Here is a 27204-nt window from a genome sequence, read left to right on the forward strand (position 1 = left end):
GGTTTACCTCCAAATACAATTCATGTAGAACTGCGTAGTCAGGTTTTGCTTATACGCAACACAATGTACAACAATGCGTATTGAAATAAAGTTGTTTTTGTGTTTTTTTAAATGCCTGTAAAGTGGTTGGTAAAAGTACCGGCAATGTAATAGAAGTGCAGATACAGAAAGAAAACATGAAGGAGAAATACTAAGAAACACTTCCATTGCTTATTGTCCAGCTCTATTTCAGCACAGCTGAACTTCAATGAAAGGTGGAATGTGTTCCTGACATCCACACCACACATAAAATATCCACTCCTTAATGTGATTAAAATTAAAATCAAGGCATATCAGCATCTTACACTGTACGTCTGCGGTGTCTTTCCATTCCGGGGGACGCCTGTGGCCTTAAAAAGGTTAATAAGCTGCTTTACCTCGGCCAGATATGGATTGGAGTAGAGTGGCTGAGGTGAAAAGAAAGGTCAGGAGAGCAGAAACACCTTGAAGCAATTCTGCACAGTCAGAGTAATCTGTTTATTCTTTAAAACCACGAGCTCCCCTGTGTAACAGTCTCCAACCACAGCTGAACCACGACGTTTCCTGCAGTGAGACATTTAAGCGTGGATTGACATCAGCCAACCCTTTTTTGGAGATGAGCAATTAGGGTCAAATGTCTGGACAGAATGTGCAGATAACAAAACACCTGCTGGAATACACTGTTCAGTGGTCTGACTGCCTACAGCCCGTTTTAATGTAACCTAAGGCCATGTTTGAGGTAAATGTGCTTGATTCCGTGCAACGTTTCAGCTGGATTCAAAAAAGCAAATTTGAAATCCCCATGACCCTGTCTTGTGTGGGTGGAGGAAAAAGTGCAATAACAGTGCAACAACACTAAAAGACCTAAAGCTTAACATGGCAGGGTCTAAGTGTGGCTTCACATTGGGCCCAGGCACCCTCTCTCAGTCTGTTTATACAAAGATTCTGCCAAAGGCAAACAACAAGCCAAAGAACAACAATGAAATAATGGCTCACACTTACCGCAGACTTGTTCATTATTCCCCCACATTAATCATATCAAAGCTTTAGAATGTTTCCATGGTGTTTCAGGCAGTACACTGCGTGTTTAATAAAACACCATCAGAAGGCAAGAACAAAAAAAAAGAAGAAATAACCTGCACAAGCAATTTAGAGAAAATGATAATGCATCAAAGATTATTTGTGATTCATCTAAAAAAAAGCACCTGCTGGTTACTGTACTTTGTATATGTTCTCCTCTAAATTATATTTAGACAACAATTAACCATATGTATTCATAATAAATGCTACAGGAGCTTGCACGCCTCATCTGCAGGTGATATAAAGGGCTGCACAACTACGTCAAAATATGATGCATTATGTACTTGAATGCAACAATGAGAATGTTATGACTTGCTTACAACATGTATGTGTTACATAAGCAAATAGCCTTTAATGGACAGCAGATAGACAGTTTTGCAGGACCGCCTGGTGTCGTTGTGCTCCGTACGATGCCAGTGTGGAAAAAAGCGTACAAAATTAGCACGCATTCGGGGGGATCGTAGCAATAATGTCGGATCAGAGTGGGAGCCATTTCACTTAATTTACACGAGGAAGACTAAATGTTTTACAGCTAATTGATGAACATGTCCATGTGTGCCGAAAGCTCGGATCACAACACAGAGAGATGGGAGCGTGAGGCCAGTCTCTGCGGTGAAATTCACCGATCTGCTTTGTTTTCAGATACTCGACAATTTTCCAACGATCACCTCGCCGTTTATATGCTTCAGAGGGATTTTCAAAAAGACAGGGTAAGAGGGCATAATATCCTATATGGAAAATAAAATGAAGCTGTTCAAAAATAGCCACACATGTTAGGAGGGGAAGACGTATCATCAGAAGTTATTTTTTGCCACCCCTCTTCGCTTAGGGAGACAAAACACAAAGGGTCCAAACACAAAGAGAACGCTTATTTCTTAGACGTTAAAAAAAAAACGGAGCACATTCAAAACCGATACTGACATGGAAAACATAAAAAATGTCAATGTTTGTACTGATGATTAAATAAAGATAGATTTGTGCACGATGGAGATACAGAGGCAATAAGACTGAGAAAAATAATATAAGAGTAACTTTTCAAAGTTCAAGATGGATGACTGGGAGAGAAAGACGACGAAGAATCAAATTTAATGGGGTAATGGAAAAAAGAAATAAAAAAAAAAGTTAAAAAGCAAAGGGTAACTTCACTGACCTGAATCTAAGAACACAGGAAAGGACTGTTAATGTGCCTGCAATGAAGCAGTGGTGCTTACAGCTCTTTTTTTTTGCCTGTCATAGAGTTTATTCAGATGTGACATTTCTTTATTCAGTAATATATATTTTTAACGGCCTTGGACTGTGTCATTTGTTCCTTGTAGTATCTCCGCCGTGTGTACAAGCACGGCACTTTGTTTTTCCCCTAATTAAAAATCATTATCCGTTATTGAGTACTATCATACTCATCCACAGCGGTTCCCACCATCTGTTAACTGCCTTTACTGCTGTTTAAAAAAAAAAAAAAAGAAAAATCCACATATTAATAAAAAGAGATGTCTCAGACAGGAGCCTATTAGTCACTATCTCCTATTAGCATTTCAGTAACAGGTATTAATATTCTACTGTCGACATATTATGCAAACATTGGAAGACCTTTACTAACAGTTGCACTTGATGCGTTTGACGGTAAAATCTACACATTTTAAATGCAAGTTGTCTCATCTTTAACTATTTCCCTCAGTTGTGACCCCTTTTTTAAATCTTTTGTTTTTATGCGTTCATTTCTCTGACTGTGGCTCACAATCTGTAATCAGACAGTTCTGTCTGCCTTTCTCTCCCAATCCCTCAAATAAACCTTTTCTGTCTGTGCAGTAATTTACCTTGCTGTGGCGTGAGCAGTCATGATTGTTTATATTCAAGGAGGCACCATCTTGAACACGCAGGCCTCTGATTGTTTACCCATCCTGCATGTGACATCACCGTTGTTCTGTTCCCCCCAGTGTTCCACTGTCTCCTCTCAGCGTCTTTCCAGCCAGATTGGCTGTGGGAGTGTCACCCCCTGACCCACTTGCAGTCACAAACCAATTCCACCAAAGAGCCTCAAAGACAAATTAAACGTAATGTCATGTAACAAACTCAGCGGGCTACTGTGCACTGCCAGGCACTGTGTTTTTGTGTTAGCCCGAGGAGAAACCAAGCTTGTGTGCACCTTTTTTAGATCTGTATGGAAATCAGGAGGCTACACGGAGCAAAGTCCTCTTTGGAAAGATAAGAGTTAGGTAACTCGAAGAAAAGTGACATACTAGTACAAAAAAAAACAAAAAAAAACATTTGCAATTACAACTGATGAATTCTGTTAAGTGCGTGGTCGACGGAGTTTTGTGTTCGATCTCATTTGGGGGAACATTATGAAATACAGCGGGTGGTTGAGTCGCAACAGCTTTTAAGACAAACGGTGTCTACAGACCTATCAGAAAAAAAACAAAAACCCTTTGTCTAAGTACAACAAAAGCTATCAGCCCCTGAAATTAATACCTGGTAAAAGGGGTGGAAATACAGCTGTGTAAGTTGCTAATAGAATCATGTGTGTCAATGAAGCACTCTCAGGAGATCTGTATCACGGCTGCCAGTGTAAGAAATGTGTCAAACTTCCAGGAATCCTAAAGACACGTACCAATCGTTAAGAAACTTATACATATTCACCATTTTTCCACTTAGCTGCTTTTTGAGATGGGCTGAAAACTAATGGAAGCAAAACTGCTCACAAAAGTTCTCCAAACCTTTTCTAACTCCTCCCAAGCGTGACTCAAGAAAGAAGCTAATCCAGCCGTATATCCACAGAGCGCACAGTGAACATCACATATCAAGCATTCTATATAAACCTCTCCCCGGTCTGTACTCATACGTCTGAGCTGGATTAGATATGCATTCCATATTCTGCCATTTGGGATTGCAGGGCGAGTTAATGAAGCTCCATCGGGGCTTTTTCAATGTGAAAAGCTCCAGTGACAGTGCTGACATTGTCCCTTTTCTAAAGGAAAATGTTAATAAGCATGCTATCACTCAATTAGGCAGGCAGGCAGGCAGACACTGGATATATTGGGTGACACGTGCAAAGCCTTCGAGCAGATACACATTTACAAAACGTACACAGAGACTTAGATTATGTTTCCTGGACACTAGACTTACTTTAGAATAACAATGGGATCGCTTGTTATTATGACAAACAACCACATTAGTAAATGTCATATTAATGTAATGGTGAGGGGGGAATTTGTGTGGCCATGACTTCAACTCGAGAAGAAATTCTCTTGTTTGAGTAAAGTCACGTCACAGACTTTAACGTGATTCTTCCAGCCTTATTAGTGTCATTCATGTGAGCACACCTTGACGAAAGTAAATGTTGTTTTGAGAAACATCTGTGCAGCAGTAGCTAAAAAAAAAAGAGGTGAAATTAATGTGATTACTTAAATATGCTGTTTAAGTTAAAAAAATAAAACAAAACAAAAAACACAGAGAGGAAAATATGAGGCCAGTATAAAAAAATAGATCAAGAAGATAACACAACAATTCACATCCCGGATATGTGTTATCTGATATTGTCTGAGGAAGTAAGCAAGGAGGAAAAGAAATAAAAATATTTAGGCGCACAGGGGATATTTATTTTTGAAGAGAGAGATTTGGATGAACATTACCTGAAGGCGCATAAAAGTTAGCAGGGTGTAGAGTTGAGAGGCTGTAAGCGGCAGGTATCAAAGAAAGCTAATATTCAGAGGGCTAAAGTTAAAGTGCACTGTGATAGCTGGAATGGCTCTCATCTGAGAAGAGAAGATTAAAATCAGTGGGACATCACAGCGAGGCAATATGAAGACGGAATAAGAGGAAATCTTACTCTCTCTCTCTCTCTCTCTCTCTCTCACACTCGCTCGCTCACCCGCTCCCCTTCGCTCTCGAAGACACAGATGCACACACACACACACACATAATATAGTCTCCAACAATAAACCAATTACTTGTCATTAATATTTAAGGGCCTAATTTCCATCCATATGAGATATATTACAAACATGCAGGGACGAGCGAGGAAAAGGGCTGACCCTGAGATATCCACAGAAATGAACATTGGGGTGTGTTGTGTTTTATTGAGACAAATGTCTCCTGCCTGTGCTAGCAATTAATGACTTCCATATGAGGAGGGGGGGGGGGGGGGAACACAACAGCTCTTTTTTTTTTCCCAAAATGTGATTGCATCCTCTTTGTTTTGCTCTTAGTACTAATGAATATGTGAGTCTAGAATATACAATTAACTGGGGATAAGGGGGGGGAAAGTGTCTTAGGTCATTGTAACAATTCAGAAATGTTGAAGCACCTCTACACTTACATATGGATATATGTTCAAATGGGTAGCTGCAGAAGCATCCATACTATTATGTTTTTGTTAAAAATAGCATAAGTAAAAGTACCACTATTTTGATAACATTTTACTTAAGTACAAGTGCTGGTCTAAAAATGTACTCAAGTTGAAGTAAAAGTTTGAGTAAAAGTTACTTTGTTACTTTTTTAAACAAGGTTGACATTCAAAAAAGAATATGTAAACATAATGTAGCAGTCAAAATGGGTCAAAGGTCACACATGTCACTCACTCAGGGACCTTAATTAACACAAATGCACCCATCCTCATCATTCACCTGTCCTCATCATTCAACTGTCATTGTTCACCTGTCCTCATCATTTGCCTGTCCTCATCGTTCGCCTGTCCTCATTGTTCTCCTGTCCTCACCATTCACCTGTCCTCACCGTTCAACTGTCCTATCATTCACCTGTCTTTACCATTCACCTGTCCTCATTGTTCAACTGTCATTGTTCACCTGTCCTCATCATCCACCTCTTCTCATCGTTCACCTCTTCTGATCATTTACCTGTCCTCTTCATTAACCTGTCCTCATCGTTCACCTGTCCTCACTGTGCTCCTGTCCTCATAATTCCCTGCGAAAGTTTTCGGTACGTGAATTTATTATATTTTATTTAATTTTTTTAAATTCAGGCCAACATTTACATGAGTAACGGATGTGATTTAAAATGTACCGAGGTGCTGTACTTCCAAAAAAAACATAACTAAGTAAAAGTAACATTACAAATAAAAATGACTTATAACTTAAAAGTACATGTACACAAAAACCTACTCAATTACAGTAACGTGAGTAAATGAAATTCACTGCTTCCCACCGCGGCTCAAACATGCAAAGCATGACCAATTATGTACAGGTGGCATGTGTATTCTGGTGCAAGCAGGAAGTTGATTATCTTTGCTTGGTTTCAGATATTCTTACTCATGAAAAACAATAACAGTGAAAAGTAGAACAAGGATTTGTTTTACTAGGCCGACCAGGCAGTGGTACTGAAATTGAAGATATTGTGAGCATTTTAACAGCACTTTCCATTCACAGCTGATAAGATGAGCTGTGGCTGATAACCAATCATGAAGTGAATGAGGGTAACTGCGTCTCGGTTTCTGACGATCTATACTCAAACACAGCCCCGGGTTTTCAGACAAAAACAGAGCCGGCGGCATTTCCCCCCGTCTTCAATTACAGAGCTCTCAAACACACGGGTAATGTGGACGCCTGGCGTATCCAGAGCAGAATCTTTGCATTTTTAAATGAAAACGTGTGTAGTATGGATGTAGCCTAAAAAAACAGGAAAAAGATGGGGAAGCGGTATCAGGAGAGGACTCAGAATAAAGGTGCTAAGAAAGTTTCCCCAGAATAAGCTCCCTCCCCTCAATTAACAGCATCAGTACTTAACAGCCATGTTCTCCAGGGAGCCGCGTCGACCATTAAGCCTTACCCCGCAACAATATAACATAGAACATATCAAAAGCTTATCGTTGCACACATGCTATTATAACAAGGCGAACTATTCCACAGTGAGCTTAAGTGTTCTGAATTGAGCTTAAACTCATTAGACAAAAGCCTTTATTACATTGTGAGTATCTGAGGACGCACAGCTCCGGTAGTCTGGGGATATCTGTTTTCCGAGAGCAACAAGCTTTTAAAAGGTTTCAATCAACAAGACATATTGTTGGTGAATGAACACAGCTTAAGAGGATTAAAATATTCTGAGTGGCACTTATGGTTGTTGCAGTGTTCGGAGACAAAACTTATGTGTGTGGACTCGCACTAAAGCGCCACCACTGCACAGTGTTCTTGTCTCGCTGAGATGTTGCGGAGTGTAATGTGAGGGGGCTGACCATGTGTGAGTGTGTTTGATCTGGTGGCCAGGGTCAGCCCTGATATTAACAGTGTTATTAGGGGACTTATTAGGGAGAGTCAGAGAGCCAGCTAAACCCCCCACTGATTCCATCATTACTGCTGTTGTGGTAGGGTCATTACTGCCCTGCTGCTGAGGCTTTGTAGCAGGGATTGGGAATCTGCTGGGGTGCTCACCACATTGGCTCAGTGGGAAGAGTGTGTTTGCGTGTGTGTGCTCGTATGTGTGGCTTTGTGAGGACCGAAAAACATATAAACCATAGGGAGTGAGGACATTTTGTCTGTTCCTCACATCTTTAAAGGGCTTTTTGAAGGTTAAGACGTTGTTTTAGGGTTAGAATTGGGTTTAGATTAAGGTTAGGGTAAGGGTTAGGCATTTAGTTGTGATGGTTAAGGTCGGGGTAAAGGGCTAGGGAATGCAATATGTCTACGAGGGTCCTCACTCCAAATGCTGTACACATGTATGTATGTGTGTGTGTGTGTGTGTAGGAAAAGGAAGAGAAACGGAAAACATCAGAGTGAGGAAAGTCCTGAGGGATTTCATCAAATCGCGTGTGATGAGAAGGAGGATGACTGCTGCCATCAGTGGAAGGATTTAACCAAGTTACCGTTCCAAAGATGACCTTCACAGGCGCAAGTTTTCTCCCCCCATTTACAAAAGGCACACACACTGTATGTGTATACACACAAGAGTAATCTCTTTTATGAAAAAAAAAAAAACAATACTGGAATTACACATCAAAGGAACTTGAGATACGACTCACGATGTGGAAAATTATTCAGGCTAAGAACTTTTTTTGCATGACTGTTGCCTCAACTGATGACTCTCTACTTCTGCTCTCTACAACTAACTTTTTGATTTATTTCCAAAGGTGCTTTATAGATTGGTAATACCTGTTCTTATCTTGGCCCAATCATTGTAACCCCAGGCATCATTAACACATGAGGCATGCTGGGAAAAGAACGTTTCAGTGACCCTGCTTAGAGAGGTGGACTTCAGGCTTTGATTCCCACTTCAAGATGAACATACATTTCCATTAGCTCTCTCTCTGACTTATTTAATTGCAGTGCAGCAGAAAACCAATAATACCCTTACAGAAACTGTAAGGGTATTATTTTTAAACAAAAAAAAAAATATCCAAGGTTTTACTTTGTTGTCAAGCAGCCTCGTTTCTTGGTGTTGTTTCTCCTGAGAAGCGCAGACACCCCATTACAAAGTGGCATATGCCCTTTGTCCATCAGCAATTGATGTGGCCAATGGAGGAAACATTTTAGGAGAAAAGGGGTGTGAAGTTTGCCAACATCAATCTTGTTTCAAATTGAACTGCAAAGTTCCAGCTGAATGAATTGCCTTTCAAATGCAGCAGGCCATGGCTACACACATTCAATCCCGAAGTGAATCTGATTTGATCCCAAGAGCCATACAAAGGCACAACCCACAGATTGATATAGTGAACTGAGGGGAGATGAGGGTAAAAGGGAAAAAAGACAGAGATAGGGAGAGAGGGAGGGGTGGTGCAATGAAGTCAATGGAGGGAAGGGTGAAGAAAGCGGGATAAGCCATGCAGTTAGCAAAGACAGGAGAGAGAAAACAACCATTTCTGTGGGGCATAACATGATGTTTTGGCACGACCGGCGCCAATTTAAAGTCTCGCAAAGCAAGTTTGCAAGATATGAAAATCTGGGGAGGTGAGCGAGAGCAAAGCGGAGACGTGTGATAACACACTGCTAAGCTAAGTATGAGCGTAGTAACAATATCCACAACGCAGAGCACTACAGATTATTCCTGAGGTAAATTACAGCAACTGGGGGGTAAATTCAAGAATAACACATTTTAAAGTCGCAGCAGAATGTATTGCATTTTCCCCAGCACTGGGATAAAAGTAAGGATTAAGACAAAAAAAGCGCTTCCTGAGCCCCTGTGAGTTACCAATGTGTGGTTTACAGCAGATACCAAAACAGAAAATATGTAGTTTGATTAGCTGGATTGGAGCATTGGTGAGTACAAAGACACGGTACATTTGCATACTGATGGATCTTTAAATACTGAATGTAGTACAAGGTTTAGTGTGTAACGTTTAGTATGATTCATTGGCAGAAATTAAATACACTATCTATATGTACTGTATGTCTGGCTAAATGTACAATTATCTGAAAATAAAAAAAATAATTTGTTTTTGGCAGCCATAGAACCGTATTGGCCTTTCTTTACAGAGGCCACCGTCTTGTGCTACCATGTTTCTCTTGAAGTCCAAATGGACTGGGAGGGACGAGTCTTCCGTTTGCAGTCTCACCACTAGATGTCACTAGTTTTAAAACAATAGACCCTTAAAGATGTCGCGTTTTATTCTAAATTTGTGACTTTGAGGGTCAGAGTTGACTTGTTAAAGGTCCAAAATCAGTAGAGGAACATTAGTGTGAGGGATATATAATATGTTATTGACAGACAGCAGCTTTATTTGGCTCTCTGTATAAAATATGTGGTTAAGAGAGAAAGCCATTTCATTTTAGTGTGAAAGCATGAAACGTTAATGGCAGCGTCTTAATCCGTCTGCAGCCTCAGCACCTCACAACTGACATAGTGTATGTGTTAAGTTTTCAATCAACCCGAAGAACTATCTCATAATAAATGGCACATTTAGAAGACAGAAGCCAAGCTTGAAATCCCTCTTGATTATCATTTCCTTTTCTTGGTAAAACTCATTAAACAGTGAGACTCATAAAAGCAGCAGGGGAGATGACAGTCTTGCGTTCTCAGTTGCTTTAGAGGCCTCTGAGCACAATAAGCATGTGAAAATTGGGGGCTGTTACTGATTCTTTTTTTTTTCTTCTTTTCTATTTTTTTTTACTGCCAAAGTGTTGTTCTTCAACAATACAAGTAACAAGCAAGCATAAAAAAAAGTGAAGTTAACAGAAGCCTTTTTTTTTTGCACAATTTTCTGAGGGCAGCTCTGCGGGGAAGGCATTTGCACCTGCTTGCCTCATCCTTCACAAAGTACATGTCCCTCAAAGTGTGCTTCTCTTAAAAATATTTTTGTCTAAGATGAGGCAAACATGGAGTTATCTCAAAAAGAAATAATATATATATATATATATATATATATATATATATATATACAGTTAACTGTGTTTTTAGGGTGTGCATGTGTATTTTGTGCATATTTTATCCAGAAAGGATTTATGGTCTGTAGTTACAATGACAAAGCCACGGCGTTTGCACCTGAATAAAAATACCAGCTCAACAACATGATTGGAGAAGAAGGCAATCTCTCTATACAAACACGTGCAACTCTAAGTGGAAATAAAGTGTGATTTCTCCGGACAAAAATAACGTCGAAGCACACGTTTACATAAAGAAAGGGAAAAGAAATGAAGTACTATTTCATTTCATAGAGTTCTTATCCAGCACCAGCTACATCAAAACCCTCCTCATGAGGGTTGGGGAGGTTTACATATCAAACATTAAACAGCATTTTTTTTTCATTCATGAGGAAAATCATGTTCTGTTTCAACAATGGCGGGAAAAGAGCTGATTCAGTGAAGTCGCTGCAGGGGTAATTGATAGGGATCCAGCAAAGGAAACTCTCAGGGGAAACGCTGGATCATGAATTCCTACCCGGCCAGCGGGAAAAATGAACTATCTATAGATGTAACCCCGGTGGGTGAGAAAATGAATTCAATAAAGAATTTTAAAGGACCTTTAAATCTGAATTAAAACTGTGCGTAACTCAAAATGTTCATTTGTATTTCATATCAAGAATAGAATTGTTCTGCACGGTTCTTTTTTTTATAGCAGGCATATTTCTGATTCACTAAGATTTAATGTTCATTCATCGTGGTTAATAACATGAATCAAATACATTGTTAAAATGCTAAATGTATAATTTGCAAAGGGGCCTAAAAAGGACTGCCTGTCAGTTACTTCAGAGACATCTCAGAGCCTGTTCAAAAATAATATATATACTGTAGAAATGTGGAAGAGAACGATCAGGAGACCGGCATGACTGTAAGGCCTCTCCCTGTCACTTCATTAAGCCTTGCAACAACTGTTTCCAACACACAACTTCCCTCCCATCTCAATTATGCCGGCAAATCACCTTACAGCAGCTAAGAATAGACAAAAAAAAAAAAGCTATTTATTTCACTGAACAAATAAGAAACGGGCGTAGTTTGTAGAGCTGGAGGCTTTTGAGAACAGTGGAGCAAGAAGCTGCTGGCGGGCTGAGTGGTGTCCAAACAAACGGTGGGTATGTGGGAAAAAAAAGTTGGAAGATTCTGTATAGTTATGTCCACACACCCTGACAGAGATCCGATTTGACTGCTCAGCATTTGACAGAGCTCTGACTTCTCCCCTCCCACTGCTGCTAGATTTAGAGGGGTGTACTATACGGACACACACACTGTCAAAGTAGGGGAAAACACTCAAATTGTCATAGGAAAAGTACATCAAGTGCCTTCACAACCCCCCCAAAAATAAAAAATAAAACTTTCTCTGTACCACTCGTATCATCCATCAGCAAGTAGCCTGGTTTTGTATCTGAGAAACAAACCGGCCAGAACATGAAAACTCCCAGAACCTCCTTCACTAAAGCCTACTTGGGTTCCCTGATGGAGGATTGGTCTAATGGACTGGAAAAGGCAAGACATAAAAACAAGCATAGCTGCTCTCAGTTGACACTTATTATGTGCACATCCGTGTGTACATGTACACACAATTACTCATTTGAAACTGCTCAGTCAGTGCAAAAAAAATAAAAAAATAAAAAAATAAATAAAATGTACTGTGGCCACATTATATTCCCAGCTTTCTCTCTGGTTCAGACACAACCAGAGCACTGGCATCCCTAATTGGCACAGTGACTTGAAATGAGAGCATAAACAGAGTGCGTTTGAATGCCAGGGGAAAAGTGCTTGATTTTAGGATAATTAACATTTCACAAGGAAAAAAAAACGCCTCATCATATGTCACGAGACGTAAGTTGCGTGGCCCCCATTGCCAGAGAGGCTAAACGAGGTACACGTGTGCAGATTAATTACGGCAGGGGCGAATGGGAGACGAGGCCTTCTTACCTTTGCTCTGCGAGGAGAAGCAGACGGAGAGCTCAGCAAATAGGTCAGGATTCTCAAACTTCTCTTCTTTGACTTTGATCCAGAAGCAATTCTCTGACATTTCCTGAGGCACTATCTGCAATGACACAAGGATTCCATTATCACTACAATCAGAGAGTGCCATTCCACCAACCTGCCACTCAAAAAAAAAAAAAATTCTCCTCATTGGAAATGGGGTTCGTGTGTGGGCACACGCATGCCCTTGTGACTGTCTCCTTAGCGTCTGTGTGGCAAAAAAAAAAAAATAAAAAGAAAGTTTTCAGGGTTATATGCATTATTTCACATGACGGAATATTGCATGAATACGGCCACGCTATCATGTGCGGATATCAGGCGCATCAAAGTTGTTGTCGACCTCTCCGGGGGAAGAAATGAAACGATGCATTTCAGCGGTGTTTATACAGTCCTCCTACCTGGATTTGTCTGAATGCCTCTATGAAGCAGTCAAGCACCTACACATGCTGGGATGACGGCAGGCCTATCCCTATACTCGCTTATTCGCCTCTGTAGTCCTCAGTAGACACGGGGGAGAGTAGGTGTGCTCGGGGGGAGATTCACACATAAATAAACGCATCGGGCTTGCTGCACTTGTTACCGACTAATTACGTGAGTGACACCACAATATGGCTGCCGAACATTGTGTTAAGTCCTCTGGTGAAAGGTCTCCGTGTGACACTGTTGCTTTTTTTTTTTTTTTACTGAGGTTACTAGAAGCGAGCAGTTGGCCCCCAGCACTGTTGTCATTAACCTTCTCAACACCACGGTAACAGACTTTTTTTCTTTTCTTTTTTACAGCAACAACTCTGACACGAAATAGTGGGTAAACATGTTTACTAATCACAAGTTAGACTCTGCGTATCAAGAAAGAAGAACCCTCGACACCTGTGTTGACCTGTCATGTCAAAATGGCTTCTTCAGTGGAGCAGGTCCTTCACAGAGAGAAAGAGGTGGAAGGATAATAGCGATGACTTCTTTGTGATGATAGGAAATGATTCTCAAGGCCATATTGACCTTACAGGGAGACTTAAGAATATTTCTAGACGAGCTGGTGTTTGCAGTGAGTATTGATAACAATGTGCCTCTGGAAAGCAACAACATCAACAACAACAACAACAATAATAATAATAATAATAATAATAATAATAATAATAATAAAAACAAGAATTTTTTTTTTTTTTTTTACATTAGTGCTTATAATACTCTGTTACAAAATAGCTGATGAATGTGCAATATCAAATGAGAAAGAAAATTCAACAACAAAAAAAATAACTGCCTAGCAGTGCTAAATCCAAACAGCAAAAGGACTCACTTTGAATGATTTCTGCTCAATTAACTGTTTTTAATTGAGAAGTAAAAGTAATAATATTGAGTTACTTGAGTCTTTTTTCTATTAACAAAAAAATCCCAAGCTTACAAAACTCAAATGCTCAAACAATCTAAAAAGCCTATTGAGCTGCTACTTATTTTATTGTAGTTATTTAAAAAAAATATTACTAGTAAAAACAAAACAAAAATGGAACTTGAAACAACCATGGGGAGTTCTGATAATGACACAGAACAAATCACAGTTGATATTGGTAGAATGGTAGAATTGTAGTGTACAGCAGCTTTGACTGGTCAAAAATTGCTTCATACATATTAGCTGGCCAAAATGGCATGTACTGAAACTGCAGAGTTAAAGCAATGACTCGAAACCTTTTAAAATGCTAGTCTAGTCCAAAGTGAGCGCCTTATACAACTAATCCTGACTCCGAAAGTGTTATAATATTAACGCCAATATCACGCGTAGGCGGAAGCAAAAAGTATCTGTGACACATGATCAGTCACGGACATTTCTCACCTACTCAAAAGTAAAACTTAGGGTCTAATAAAAGTGCACACTTAAGATTATAACAACATCATTTGGAACTGTCAAATCTGTAATTCATTCTCTTGTGTAATATTTACGGGGTCGTGGCTGAAGGGAAAAAAAGAAGAAAAAAAGAAAGTTTCTTTTTCCCGCCCCCTTCATTTTTGCACAACCAAATTGCCATCGCTCGTGGCGTTCCCACATTTCGTTCTGGTACATGTAGATAAGACAGACGACTCTTCTCCCACTTAATCGACAGAAGAGAAACACAGATTGTTTTTTCCTCAGGTGGTTATGAATTTCATTTGCATCACCGAACTACAATTCCTTTGGAGACAAGGTTAATGCACCCTCCCATCAACTTGCGTCTGTACATTTCCCAAAAACAATGGGAATTTGCGCCAGACAGTGTGCACACAAATCACATATGCAAATGCTTCACAGACAGCATGCACGACAATGAGTAATGTTTACATTATATTTAAAATAGCAAAGCACAAACAACACACACAAACCCATCAGGTACCATGACACTAAAACAACGGAAAATGCCGCCATTTGGCGTTGTGTTTCTGCTTTACTGACACTATAAATAATTACACCTACTGCTCCACACAGAACTGTGCATTTCCATATGTGGTATTTTAAGGAGCCCTTAAGGTGAAAATAACCCAGTGCGTGTAAAGCAACAGTCTAAAAGTGTCTAGTATGTGTCTAAAAAAATGAATCCATGGCTTGATTCCACAAACAAACATTAAATACCTAATTGTACGACAAACACATTGTCAAAATAACTTGACTGGTGTTTTGGTTGCTGTCAGTAATTGAAGACTTAAATGCAAGGTCACGCAAGCATTTAAAATCAGCAAAGAACCATTAAATTTAAGGGTAAGAACTCCTGAGGTTGTGGATAAATTATCTGTGGCAAAAGACAGCCCACACACACACACACACAAGAGAATGCGATGCTATGATGCCCAACCCAGTCGTCATTCAATTAAACCGTCAATGTGCAAATCCAAGGACATTTAAGCAGTGGGAAATTGTTTAGTCTTACATCCTGTGAAACGCTGATTGTGGAATAGTGTGGCCTGTGGCTGAACGGCTATCTGACTACAGTAAGAGCACATTTGGAAAAAGGCTCCTTTTGGTTTGGATCCTCAACTTTGTACATTTCTACTGTGTGAGGTCACTGCAAGAATGCTGCGAATCCGGCGCTTTAAAGCCAACGGTTCGCTTGAGTGATTGTGCACATGTTGAATGTTACTTCCATTATCGCTCGTAACCGCTTCTATGACCAGGGAACATTTGATTATTTGCATCAGTGAATCAAAACTCAGGTTACCATACCTTGGACCAGTTGACCCGCTTCATCACAGTGTCGGGCTTATAGGTCTTCTTGGGCTCCAGCCCATAAGGCAGCTTGACAACAGGTAATGCTGGAGGTGGCGGAGGCCCACCTGGGCCCCCGAAGAACGGAGGAGGAGGTGGGGGCCCACAACCTGGCGGTGGTGGAGGAGGCGGCGGTCCTCCGCCTGGAAGAGGTGGCGGTGGAGGTGGTGGAATGCAAGCATGGCCAGGGAGAGGAGGGGGGGGAGGAGGTGGAGGAGGACCACCACCGGGTGGGGGTGGGGGAGGAGGAGGCGGAGGTGGAGGCGGAGCCGCTGAACCTCCTGGCAGGGGTGGCCCGTTCGGTGCTCCCGACGCAGGTGGACCTGCTGCAATCTGCAAGTACAGGGTGAAAATTGTAACGATGGCCCACACATGACTGAATGGTTTAATCCAAATCTCAATAATAGTATCTGTCACATTCTTGTGTACCAGGGAGGAGGCATTTTTAAGCCGTGGAAGACAATGTTTACCTTGTTATGAGCTTTGTCTGTGGGCAGAGAATTGGTTATGTGTGTCAGTAGTAGTCCACTGGCTCACTGCAGGGTTTTACAACAAGGATTATAAGATTTTGGCCGAATCCCATTTCCGATTTTTAACCCTATGAGTTCCCCTATAGAAACATTATCATGCAAACGGACGTGGAATATTTTTCGGGGATTGAACATTGTTGAATCGCTTGTCTGCATCTAAACGGAGACATGACAGAAAACACCTTCAGAAAACGTGTGCTCCTTAAAAAATCTCTCACTGATGGGATACTTCACCCTTACACCTCTCTCTACCCCTTTGTCTCTGCAAGAACCGGGATGCGCCACACCTTCCTGTCAACGTGCGAAACAGAGAGGCAGGGCTACGTGACAAAAGCGAGGTGTGAGCCTCGGTGTGAATGTAGCCTGCAAGCTCAAATCGAAGATGAGGAGGTCAAATCGTGATCAAAAGACATACTGATTGTGTAGAAAGAGAAATAAGACTTATTATCTGTGCATCTTATGACAAGGAATTCATATCAGTTGTGTCACAAAATGTGCAAATTACCTATAACACAGCCTTAAAATAAGTGTTTTGAACTGAATACAGATTTTTTTTAGCTACAAAAAAGACATGTTGCAGTTTGTGTATATGCTTGCTCACTGAAGGCACAAAATGAAAAGAATACTTTGCTGTGTTGATTAATTCCGACTGATGAGTGTGCAAATTCATTCTTGGCAAAACTTTAAAGGGAAAACCCGTGAACAACTACTGTTTAATTTGCTAGTGTTAAAAGATAAGAATGTTAACGTTCCTATCAAGCCCTCGTCACAAGTCCTCACCATGGCAGGCTATTAAACAGTAGACAGGGATGTAATTAGACCTGAGACTGATAAGACAAAGTCTTTCAGTCCTGTGACATGTCTGCACTATCACACCTCGCCCATACACCAGTTCTCTTTGATAGTCAGTGATAATGCCAAAAGAAAAATGCTTTCCACAAAAAAGTTATGCAAATACAACAATTACAGACACCCAAAGCTAAGACAAGGCTTGATCTTCAGAGCTGATTAGGTGCCTGTTCTCACCGTTTCCACTTGCACATCTCATTTCCAAAACCAATTTCCCACTATGCTCATTTCCCTCATCACTTGATTGTGTGTGTGTAGAATGTGATTGGCTTCATATTTAAAGACATTACGTAGTGTTTCATTACACAATGGCATTGGTGGATTGTTTATTAGGGCCAAAATTAAAAAGGTGTTCTGCTAGGAGCTTCTTACCCTAATTGCCCAGAGCCCTTCAATGAAAATCCACATTCAGTGATTACATGTCTGTCAATCTCGAGGCCCCACGAGGCCCATTCTCTCTTTTAAGATTAATACAAGGGAATGGAAGCGAATTAGCTGCTAAATTAGAGCGCAAATGTTTATATTGAGTGGCCCTCCGAGTTCCCGTGCCTCACTCAGATCTACCCACTAATAAGTCCAACGGCTATAGAACCCTTGAGACCAAATAATATTGGCACTCGTATCTTCTGCACCACACCCAACTACAAAAACCCAAAGAAAAATACCTAGAAATTGTATTGTTGTGGGGTCATTTCAGACGGATTTTATGATATTGGTATAAATTGCACATTGATATTTTGAGGTAGCAGAAATGTGTCAATGCTGCAGAACTGGTGCTGCTATTTAACCCTTTAACATCTAAGCCTCAAAATGTCCGTCTGGATTTTATGCTGATTTTAACCATAGAAGGGCCAGAAAAGCTCCCCTCTTTCTGGCAGTTATTTACAATTTACTGCATGTTAAAATAGTGTATTAACAATTTTAAATTGTTTAGTAAAAAACACTGTAGTTGTATGTGAAACGTGTACGTGTTAAATTTGAAATTTAAACAGTATAAGACATATGAAACAGCACGAGTGAAATGACCTTAATGACCACATGTTGGTCTTGATGTGCAATTTCTCAGCTTTAAGAAATCGTTGGATATTTCACAAAATTGCAGTGTTAAAGGGTTAAGAGTGTATTACAAAGATAGTAATATGCACCTACATAGGAAAGTGTTCAAAATTGTTTAAACACTGGCACACACTGAACACAGATGTCTGCTTGAACTACACACAAATAAATGTGACATTTATTGTCACTATTAAACACACTATGTCCACACTGAGGGTGAAGCCCTTGAACCAAGTAACTGATCAAAATGCCTCTGTAGCAACAATTGCCTCCAGCTGCTGCAGATAAGACCTGCATGCAATTAATGTTCAGGAGGAGTGAGTGTTGGACCATTCTTCATAGAGAAGTGCTTCAGGATAACTTTAGTCTTAGAATGTCTGAGGTGAAACTTTCACTTAATGGTACAGTGTGTGTGTGTGTAAAACCGAGCAACATCTATTGGTGAAGTTGCAGCTGACTATCTGGACCTGTAAGTATATTTCATCATTTTATTTTAAACACTTAATAACACCTGGATTTCATTTTCCACAGCAAGGTTTGCAGTGCCCTGTTTATGCCATTTATAGAACAGGATATTGTTTCCCACAAATGCAAAGCTCACTTTCATCAGTCCACAACACGTCCCCCGCAATACACTTAAGCGTCAAAATGGAAATTTGCAAACTACAGCTGCAAAATGATGTTTCTTTGGGAGAAATGACACTAATGTACAAGATATTATGAGCTTATCGTGTCCATCGTCCCTTTTTCCCATTGAAATAAAGAAAATAGTAGAAAATGAGTAACAGTTGATTAAATTCACAATTTGCCTTCCTCGTTATGAACAAACTTATTTTGTGTAGGAGTTAATTGTAGAAAAGTAGTCTCTCCTTTTATCAGGGAGCACCGTGATGAGTCATTTAAGATGAGAAAGTGGCCACGACACTAACTCATCTCCGTTTATAGACATTATAGTCAAACTGTGGACTGATCAATATTTTTATATCTATGCTTATTTATAATCTCTTGATTGTGCAGTATTCGTTCTGAGCTCTTTTATTTTTTTTTTCATTTTCTGAGACATGAAAGGTGCTCGTTGGAATGGCAGAATCAAAGCGCTTGAGTGTTTCTTTAAAATTCAAAGTAACAGTAAAACACGCAATCCCGTTTCACAAATTGGACTGGAGCTTTGATAACTAAACTGCAGTTCGCTTTTGTAAATGCCAATTGCCTGAAGGTTCACCTTTTTTTTTTCTGGGTATTTTTTACAGCACACACACACAGTAAAACCTGTAATGACGTATGATTTGTAGGTCATCTTTGTTTATAATCCTACGTTACCATATCCAATCATATGTTACGAAAACCTAATAAATGGAGGTCATTTTTTCGCCACTGTAAGTGGGACGTTGCATAAATGTAGTTGTTCTAAAAGCTTTCAATTATGCTTTAATACACTTTTCAACAATATGATCGCAAGAAAAACAAAATAATATGTATTTAAATGTTGTTTTTCTTGGCTGATCTCTCTGTTTTTTTTAATTCAAATTGAAAATCGTGTATGGTCTCAGCACTGCCCCCTATCAGTGCATTTTCACTGTGCATTTATGGCCGATCAGAAAGACTAAATAGGTCACACACATTCATTACATACTGATTTATATGTATACATATACACTGGTAAATTACTTATGAGATTTAAGATCCCAGAGAAGTCCCCCCTCTCGATCAGTAACCTGCACTCTAAGTTGATTTCTATTAGCAAATCATTCAGCATCTTTTAACGTTGTGTTTCTACCAAGATTGCGAAAGGTTTCTAAGATGTTTTTTTTTCTTTTTGCATGATGTTTCTTTGGAAACCATCTGGAGCTGGTTAAAATGAAATGTAACCCACGGCCAAACTGGATTCATAGTCTTCTGGACTCCATGAGGTCATTGAGGAAAAATAATTAAAGCTGAACATTTGTGTTATTAAACCTATGCCCCAGTCTCATCTCTAATCGACAAGTTAAATCAAAGTATTTACTTGCGGGAGTGGAAAAATACCCAGTACATTACTTAATGTGACAGGTCTTATCGTTTTGTAAGCTGGTATCCGTTTAGAGTAAAGCCGCACTTGTGAATTAAACACAGTATTTTAATTTGAAATGTGTTTTCCTACAAATAAAGATGACAGTAAAATACAACGTGCATACACAATAAAGAACACAGGTAAACAAATGAGTTTGAAGTGAGATTGCATCAAGAGCCGCACATGCAAACAGGACACCCACCTTGGCTTCAGATTCCCTGACGAGTCTCTGAGCCTCTTTGAGCTTGTCTTTTTCAATAGTTAACTGTGCAGATACAACACACACACACACACACACACACACACACACAGTCCACCGACACACGCACCATGGAAACACAAGAGGAACAAACAGGTGGGTTAGAAAGACAGGGAAGAACACTCAAACACCACAACAAGTACAGTACTCCACACACCAAACACAAAAGAGGCAGAAAAGAGGAAAAGAGGGAAAAGAGATAATGCTCCTTACACATAAAAATGGCAGAATGTGTTATCTTCCCATTTTGTATGAATGAGCTATTTGATGTGCAAAGAGGTACTGTACTTTTACACCTAAAACAAGATGTAATCTATCTTCAAAAGAAAATCAGTGTACACTGAGCACTGAAGGCAGCATGAAAGGAACAAGGCACAGCATCACTGACAGTTGGTGCACCTTCAAACCCTTTTTCTTCTTTTTTTTTCCCTTTCCTTTTTGGCATTGAAAAATACATTTCAACTTAACACTCTTAGATGTGTGATGGGCACTGATTTCACTGTGCAGTCTTTGTTTTAGAAATGCACACATTTTCCGCTTTGATTTTTCACTCTGTACAACCTTGCCAAGACTGAAGAATGGAAGCATAATCCACACAGCAACCGAAATGTGATGTTATCATGGAGTCGTTCCTACAGAGCGTCTCTTACTATGGACTGTGGAGAACTAAATATTTAATGTGTTTAATGGAAAAGGGAGATGAGAAACGTTAGCGGGGTGACTTGAAAAGAATTTTCACTTCACGAAAATCTTAGAAAATAGAAGCAAAGTGCAATATTTAAAGCAAAGAGAAGTTTAATTTCATCTTCCAACCCCGGGGATTAAAAGTTAGACCCTGTGGGATCTCAATTTTAAAGCAAACTGAGGGAAAGACCATCTGCAGCAGCTACAGTACAGTATGCCCTGCTTCCTGAGAAGCCCCAGCTCTTCTAAGCACCTATCTATATACAAATGGTAATGTTTGCACTGTATATGAGATCTTTGACTTCCTGTTTTTTTGGCTCCATTTCGTGACATAGCGTCGACAACTGTCATTATCAGTCGAATCAAATTTTCTAAATTCTAATCAGCCAGGATGGAAGGTAGCCTTGCAGTAAACGAGAGAGAAAGTGGTCTACACCGACAGCTCCCCTTGGGGCCAGGCTGGGTCAACTACAAGATGGCTGGGTTGTTCAAACCTATTAATGGGATGACACAGATTGCTCCGACGTGGCACTGCAGTGCTACATTATTCTTCACACCCAGTACCAATTCAATGATGAATAGCTCCCCTCCACCCCCTTCCCCCCTCCAGAATGGTTACAACCAAAGATTTGAGCAAGGACGTGTGATTTCCACTTGTTGTGATTTCTGTGTCCTTTGTTGGTGTTTCCATGCAGAAACCTCCACTCAAATCAATTGGGGGATAATCAAACGGACGCATCAAAAAGGGTGCTGCTTGTTACAATGCCAGAGTTCCCAGAGAAAGAGTCTCATTAAATGTGTTGGTTCACAAACAAGGTAAAAGGGAGCGGCTGGGGCATGCATGTGTTTTAATATCTGACAGGAATTCAGTCGAGCAGATGAAAGGTTAAGGTTATCTCCCACTTCATTTATATTCAGCAAAACAGCATTGATGGCACAGCAGCTTTGATGGACAAAGTGAATGCGTGTCCTCACACCGATTTAAAGGTTTTGCACCCCACACAGTTAATGGCTTTCTACAACACTGTTTCAAAGGTGGATTAGGTTGCAAAACACACTCTTTGAGTCTCGTCTTCCTGAAGTGGCAGGATCACAGCCGCTTGAGAGGACGACACGGTTTTTGTTCATTGCTTGAGGTAGCAATTCAGTGTTCTCGGAGAGCACCTGGCTAAAATTAAAAACAGCAGACAATTATAAGTTCTCGCAGCACTTGAGAGAAAAGTGAAAACAAAGTCCAATTAAAAGCAGTGCATGTGTAAGATGCAAGGAAATGAAATAAGAAATAGATATAATTCTTCTATAGATGGTCTGTATTTATTAGGGCTGTCAAAGTTAAACGCGTTAATCGTTGCGATTAATACAGCCGAGATAAAAATAATTAAACGCAGTTAATGCTAGTTTTTTTTCTTCTTTTATTTTTACTTCCGGTGTGTGATGGTAGCCAAAGATGGAGAGGGGTGAGGGATTGTTGGGCGGAAGGTCTCATTTTAAGAACCTAACCCTAAAACAAAAGTTTTATGACAATATGAAAAAGTACCTGGGTGTCACGGCACAATTTACTGACTGTGACTGGTACTTGCGATCCCTTGCCTCGACTGTCAAAACAGAGACGCGACTTATTGCCGAGACCTGCGCCAACATCGCCAACGAGTGGGAAAGTAAGTGGCAAATTGACCCCCGCAGGCACCGATAGTGCCCGTAATACGGTGGCAGCTGCCCGGCGACTTCCATTTGGACACCTGGAGTTTCTAAAACACTTGTTGTGATGTTAACACATGTTCTTGTTGCATACAGGATGGCAGTCATCCATGTTTAGCCTTTATTTTAAGACAACCTGGTTGAGTGTATAGGCTTGAGTCTCTTTGAAATCACATAGTTCTATGTGTAGTTCTGTGTTTAAAAAGAAACAAAATGGTGTCCGATTATTTTGTTTGTTGTATTGACATCCCTAGTATTTATATAGCGCTTTCCTAGTCTTGACGGCCACTCAAAGCTGCTTTACACTACAATTTTGCCATTCACACATTCATACAACAGCACATTATGTTCTATCAAACATTTTTCATACCCCTTCACACGCTGCCGGCACACCCGCCAGGAGCAACGTGGGGTTAAGTGTCTTGCCCAGGGACACATCAGCATGTAGACCAGCAGAGCAGGGAATAAAACCCACAATCTTTGAGTTGAAGATGACTCCCTCTACCACTGAGCTACAGTCTATATTATATGTCCACATATAGTATACACCTTTGAGTCAAAGCCGCTGATGATAATGTCGGTTGGTGTGAAACTCTGTGGCTGTAACCGGCTTTCCGAGGGAGTATTGAGACAAACAGAGGAAGAAAGAGGGTTCTACTCTCCAGGGCATCTCTGCTCTGCACTACCTGTTAATGCACCACAGTCAGTCGGGCTTCAAAAGACTGAGGCCTGCCAGGGGAGGGGGAAAAAGAGGAAGGTGGGTGATGGGGAAAGGAACACTTTGAAACAACGTGAAAAAGCCTCAACCAAAGAAAAGAGGCCAAGCAAAGCAAACACAGCCTGGCACATTCATCTCTGACAGGAAGTGGAAGGAAGGCGCAGCGAGAGGGAAAAGTGCAAGCAGGAGGAAAAGGTGCAAAAGGAGCTTTGGTGGTGGTGTAAAACGTTGGCTGTAAAATGTTAGTAATCAAGCACGGACAGAGTGATGAACCAGTTTGGGCACAAATGCAGTTAACGAGTGGCAACAGAGCACTCAGGAATATAAAGTGCAGGAGTGAGACCGGCACATAAATGAACTTCTGGGAAGAAGAAGAAAACTGGCTAAAACCTGTGCTGCATTTTGTGTTGACCACGGAGAGATTACGAGAGGAGAACACCTAGTGATGCTTGGACCACATTTGCAGGAACAGTTCATCAGACGGTTAAGTGCTAATGTAAGCAAGCAGAGAGGCGATGTTTGAAAGAGAGAGCAATCTCTGATATAGATGTAGCTATACCATCTTTCAATGCTGGTTTATATTAAATTCCCTAAGCATTGAGGCAAACTGCCCTTTTGTCCCAAGGCAGTACTAAAGTGTTTGAAATTGGGTTAAGGGGGAAATAGCAGTCATTTTCTGTGCTCAAAATGGAGGGTTTTACCAGGGAAAAAAATGAATCCAAAGCCAGGAAAAGAAATGCAATCCATCTTTGTGATGATAGAATTACATACAAAAAGCTTCAATGGACCAATTTGCTCATATAAAGAGCTACAACTTAAGAAACAGATTGACCCTTTATTAAATCAAATCTTCTTGCATGGATGATAACTCCCACTTATAGCAGCAGCACGTGCGTTAGTGGAGTGGAAAGGTATCCTTCTGACCAATCAGCCTTTTATTTTCTAGTGGCGCCATGCTTTTTGCTGCCTTTTTCGAAGCCAGACAAGCATTCAGTAAGTTCATTTTTTTTTTAATTCAAAAAACTTTTTCACCAAACTGATTAAAAGTGCACCCAGACATTGAATTTTTTCATTATCTTCTTTTCCATTATTTTTTAGGAAACATAAAACATAAATGATCTCCAGGGGAATGCAACATTGTTTTGCAGTAATAGTGGGATTTCTCTTTATGGCTGTACCTGAGACTCCAGGGCCTGGATCTTCCCCTCCAACTCTTTGATTCTCTCGTCCTTCTTCTGAGACTCAGCCTGGGCCTCCTGCCGAGCGCTGAACTCCTCATCAAACTGCAAGAAACAAGAACCAAGAATGTCTTTCGTGCACGGAACAAACACACGGATGCAGCTGTAAGTACACACTAAAAAAACATACAAACTTGGTTGGTGAGTGGTCTCCGGAGAACGGCCACAGGGCACATAAACACACCAAAGAACATGCTTTTTTACACTCTCTGGCCAATTTCTATTCATAGTCCCTGTTGTCCTCCGTCTTTGTTTCAGGTACGGCTTTCATGTATGTTGATGGATCTAACCTTTGCAGAAACCAAGCCACGTCGCTACAATGGTTTTATGCCCCAGCAGGGCATGGTGAGCTGGTGGGACAAGACTTGTGAGAAGGAAACACACTGAGGACTCCCCTGGTGTCGCCTGACAGAGCGGATTCCTTTAAGTCCAGTGTGTAACATCCCGGAGGGTTCATCATCCAATTGAATACGCTATAGATATGTTTATATAAGTGTATAACCACATTTTTCATAGCCTTGGAATAAGCCTATAATATGTACTTTAGGCAAGGGTCTTCCTTTGCTTAAGGCTGCCATCTTGTGCTGCAATGTGTCTTCAGCAGCCCAAATGGAAAAAACCAAACAGCATGTTTTGCATTTTTAAGCAAACGCAAATTATGCAAATAAAGAAAAATGGCAAGAACAGACGTCACTAATTCTTACACACATTTAAGATACAGCACATTTTAAAATGACACGCATTGTGCTGGAGGTAGGACTATGGAGTGTGTTTCTTTCAAATCAATCAAATACTATCAATCAATAAAGGAATCATCATTTCACTGACATGATATTAAAAAGAAGAGTGTGATACAGTGAAATGCCCTTGCAGTCATAGCTGAACATGTAGAACTGTGTCGAAGAGTCTACATATAACTTAACTCTGTTATGACATTGTACACAAATAAGTGTACATCAGAACGTCGGCATCGATTCTTGTAATGCTGATACGGATCATGTAGCGTCACAGCCGGGTATTGATCTGGGCATGGCGAATCAATAGCTTGTCTAGGAGCTCTGAAGGAAGAAATAAAAAAACATTCCTGATGGGAGGCGGCCAAGCAGAGGAGCTGTTGGAGTGATTAATGTCTCACCTTTTTGGAGTACTCTGCGGCTTTCTCCTCGCTCTCCTCAACTTTGGATTTATCCACGCACTGATCTGCAAAACGAGGGGGGGGGGGGAGAGGTGTAAGAAGAAGAAGAATCACGAGCTGCTGCAAATTCAGTTCTGGGTGAGATGTGCATCATTAGCTCCTCGTGTGATTAAACGCTAAATGAATATTACTTTTTGACAGCATATTGGAGCCACTCTAATCAGAATTCCAATGCTCTTAAATGTCTTAAAGAATATCTATAATGGGCGTCCTACACCACGAACTCAAAGTGTTAAATCGTTATGTTTATATTTTGACACATACTTTTGCAATTGTTGAGTGTAAATTGTCATTATATCACACATCACATCTTCCTTGTATTACTAAAGTACCCCCCCATGTGAATGTGAAAAGAAAAAAAAAAAACTGAGGGCGGAAAGGCAACTTGCTAAAATCCGTGTGTGTGTGTGTGCGTGTGTGTGGCATTTAATTCCACGTCTTTAGTGAGAATTTAACAAAACACAACTCCAAAGTTTTTTAGCAGCTGATTAAATCTCAGCAAAGTGAGAAAACTTATTTAATACTGCATCAGTTCTCTGTGGATAGGTTTGGAAACTTTTAATGACTCTTTGTTGGCAAGTCAGAGAACTGTTAGTGACACAACAGGGAGAAAAAAAAAATGTGTTATTTATTTCTTTTTCCCTGTGAGATTTTTTTTTTTCTTGCCGTAAGTGCCAATAGATGTCTCCTGTATGACAGCCGAAGCACAGCTGCAATATTGACAAAATTACAATTTAAAATATTTCTTTTGGACTTACAAAAATTTATTTCACCACAAACAATGCACGGCAGCTCAATACCGAAATAACACCAGTCTTATATGTCAAGCCACTGCAGGTGTTTGTCAGTGGAGTCTCAGCGCGTTCTCGAAGGATAATGAGAAAAGGTCTGTGGTATCAAAGCAATTTTCTTTTTAACAATGTCAGTGATATATACTGCACAGCATCTTCTGCAGCAAAGGATGATTTCAACATATTGTAATCTAACAGACTTAAATAATGACACAGAACATAAAAAAAAGTACCAATCAGATGGGTGAAGTCCACGTCTAGTCTTTTACTGTAGCCAAAGTCAGGATCCATCCCACTGCGATGCAAGACCACCTGAGACACGCACTCTTCTATCACCTTGTAGTACTGCGGCCTGAAAGGTGAGGGAATTAGACGAGCCACAGAGAGATATGAGTGACACAAACTCTACAAGGCTAATTAACCACAAATTATTCTCTTATCTAAGCTGGAGGTCACAAAATGCCACGTGAAAAAGGGTGCCGCTG

General features: G+C 40.4%; 1 protein-coding gene across 4 annotated transcripts in view; it reads right to left on the reverse strand.

The window, feature by feature from the left end:
* The window catches only part of diaph2 (diaphanous-related formin 2), a 338483-nt gene that overhangs the window by 186937 nt on the left and 124342 nt on the right, over positions 1-27204 (reverse strand). For all 4 annotated transcript variants that reach the window (XM_058649427.1, XM_058649426.1, XM_058649428.1 and 1 more), the window contains 5 exons: positions 26953-27071; positions 25869-25933; positions 24674-24778; positions 15610-15984; positions 12372-12486 (listed from right to left, as the gene is read on the reverse strand). In XM_058649427.1, coding sequence (XP_058505410.1) covers positions 12372-12486; positions 15610-15984; positions 24674-24778; positions 25869-25933; positions 26953-27071 — 779 coding nt within the window. The remainder of the gene's footprint in view (positions 1-12371; positions 12487-15609; positions 15985-24673; positions 24779-25868; positions 25934-26952; positions 27072-27204) is intronic.

This window comes from Solea solea, chromosome 14 (assembly GCF_958295425.1).
Source record: "Solea solea chromosome 14, fSolSol10.1, whole genome shotgun sequence".
Lineage (NCBI taxonomy): Eukaryota > Metazoa > Chordata > Actinopteri > Pleuronectiformes > Soleidae > Solea > Solea solea.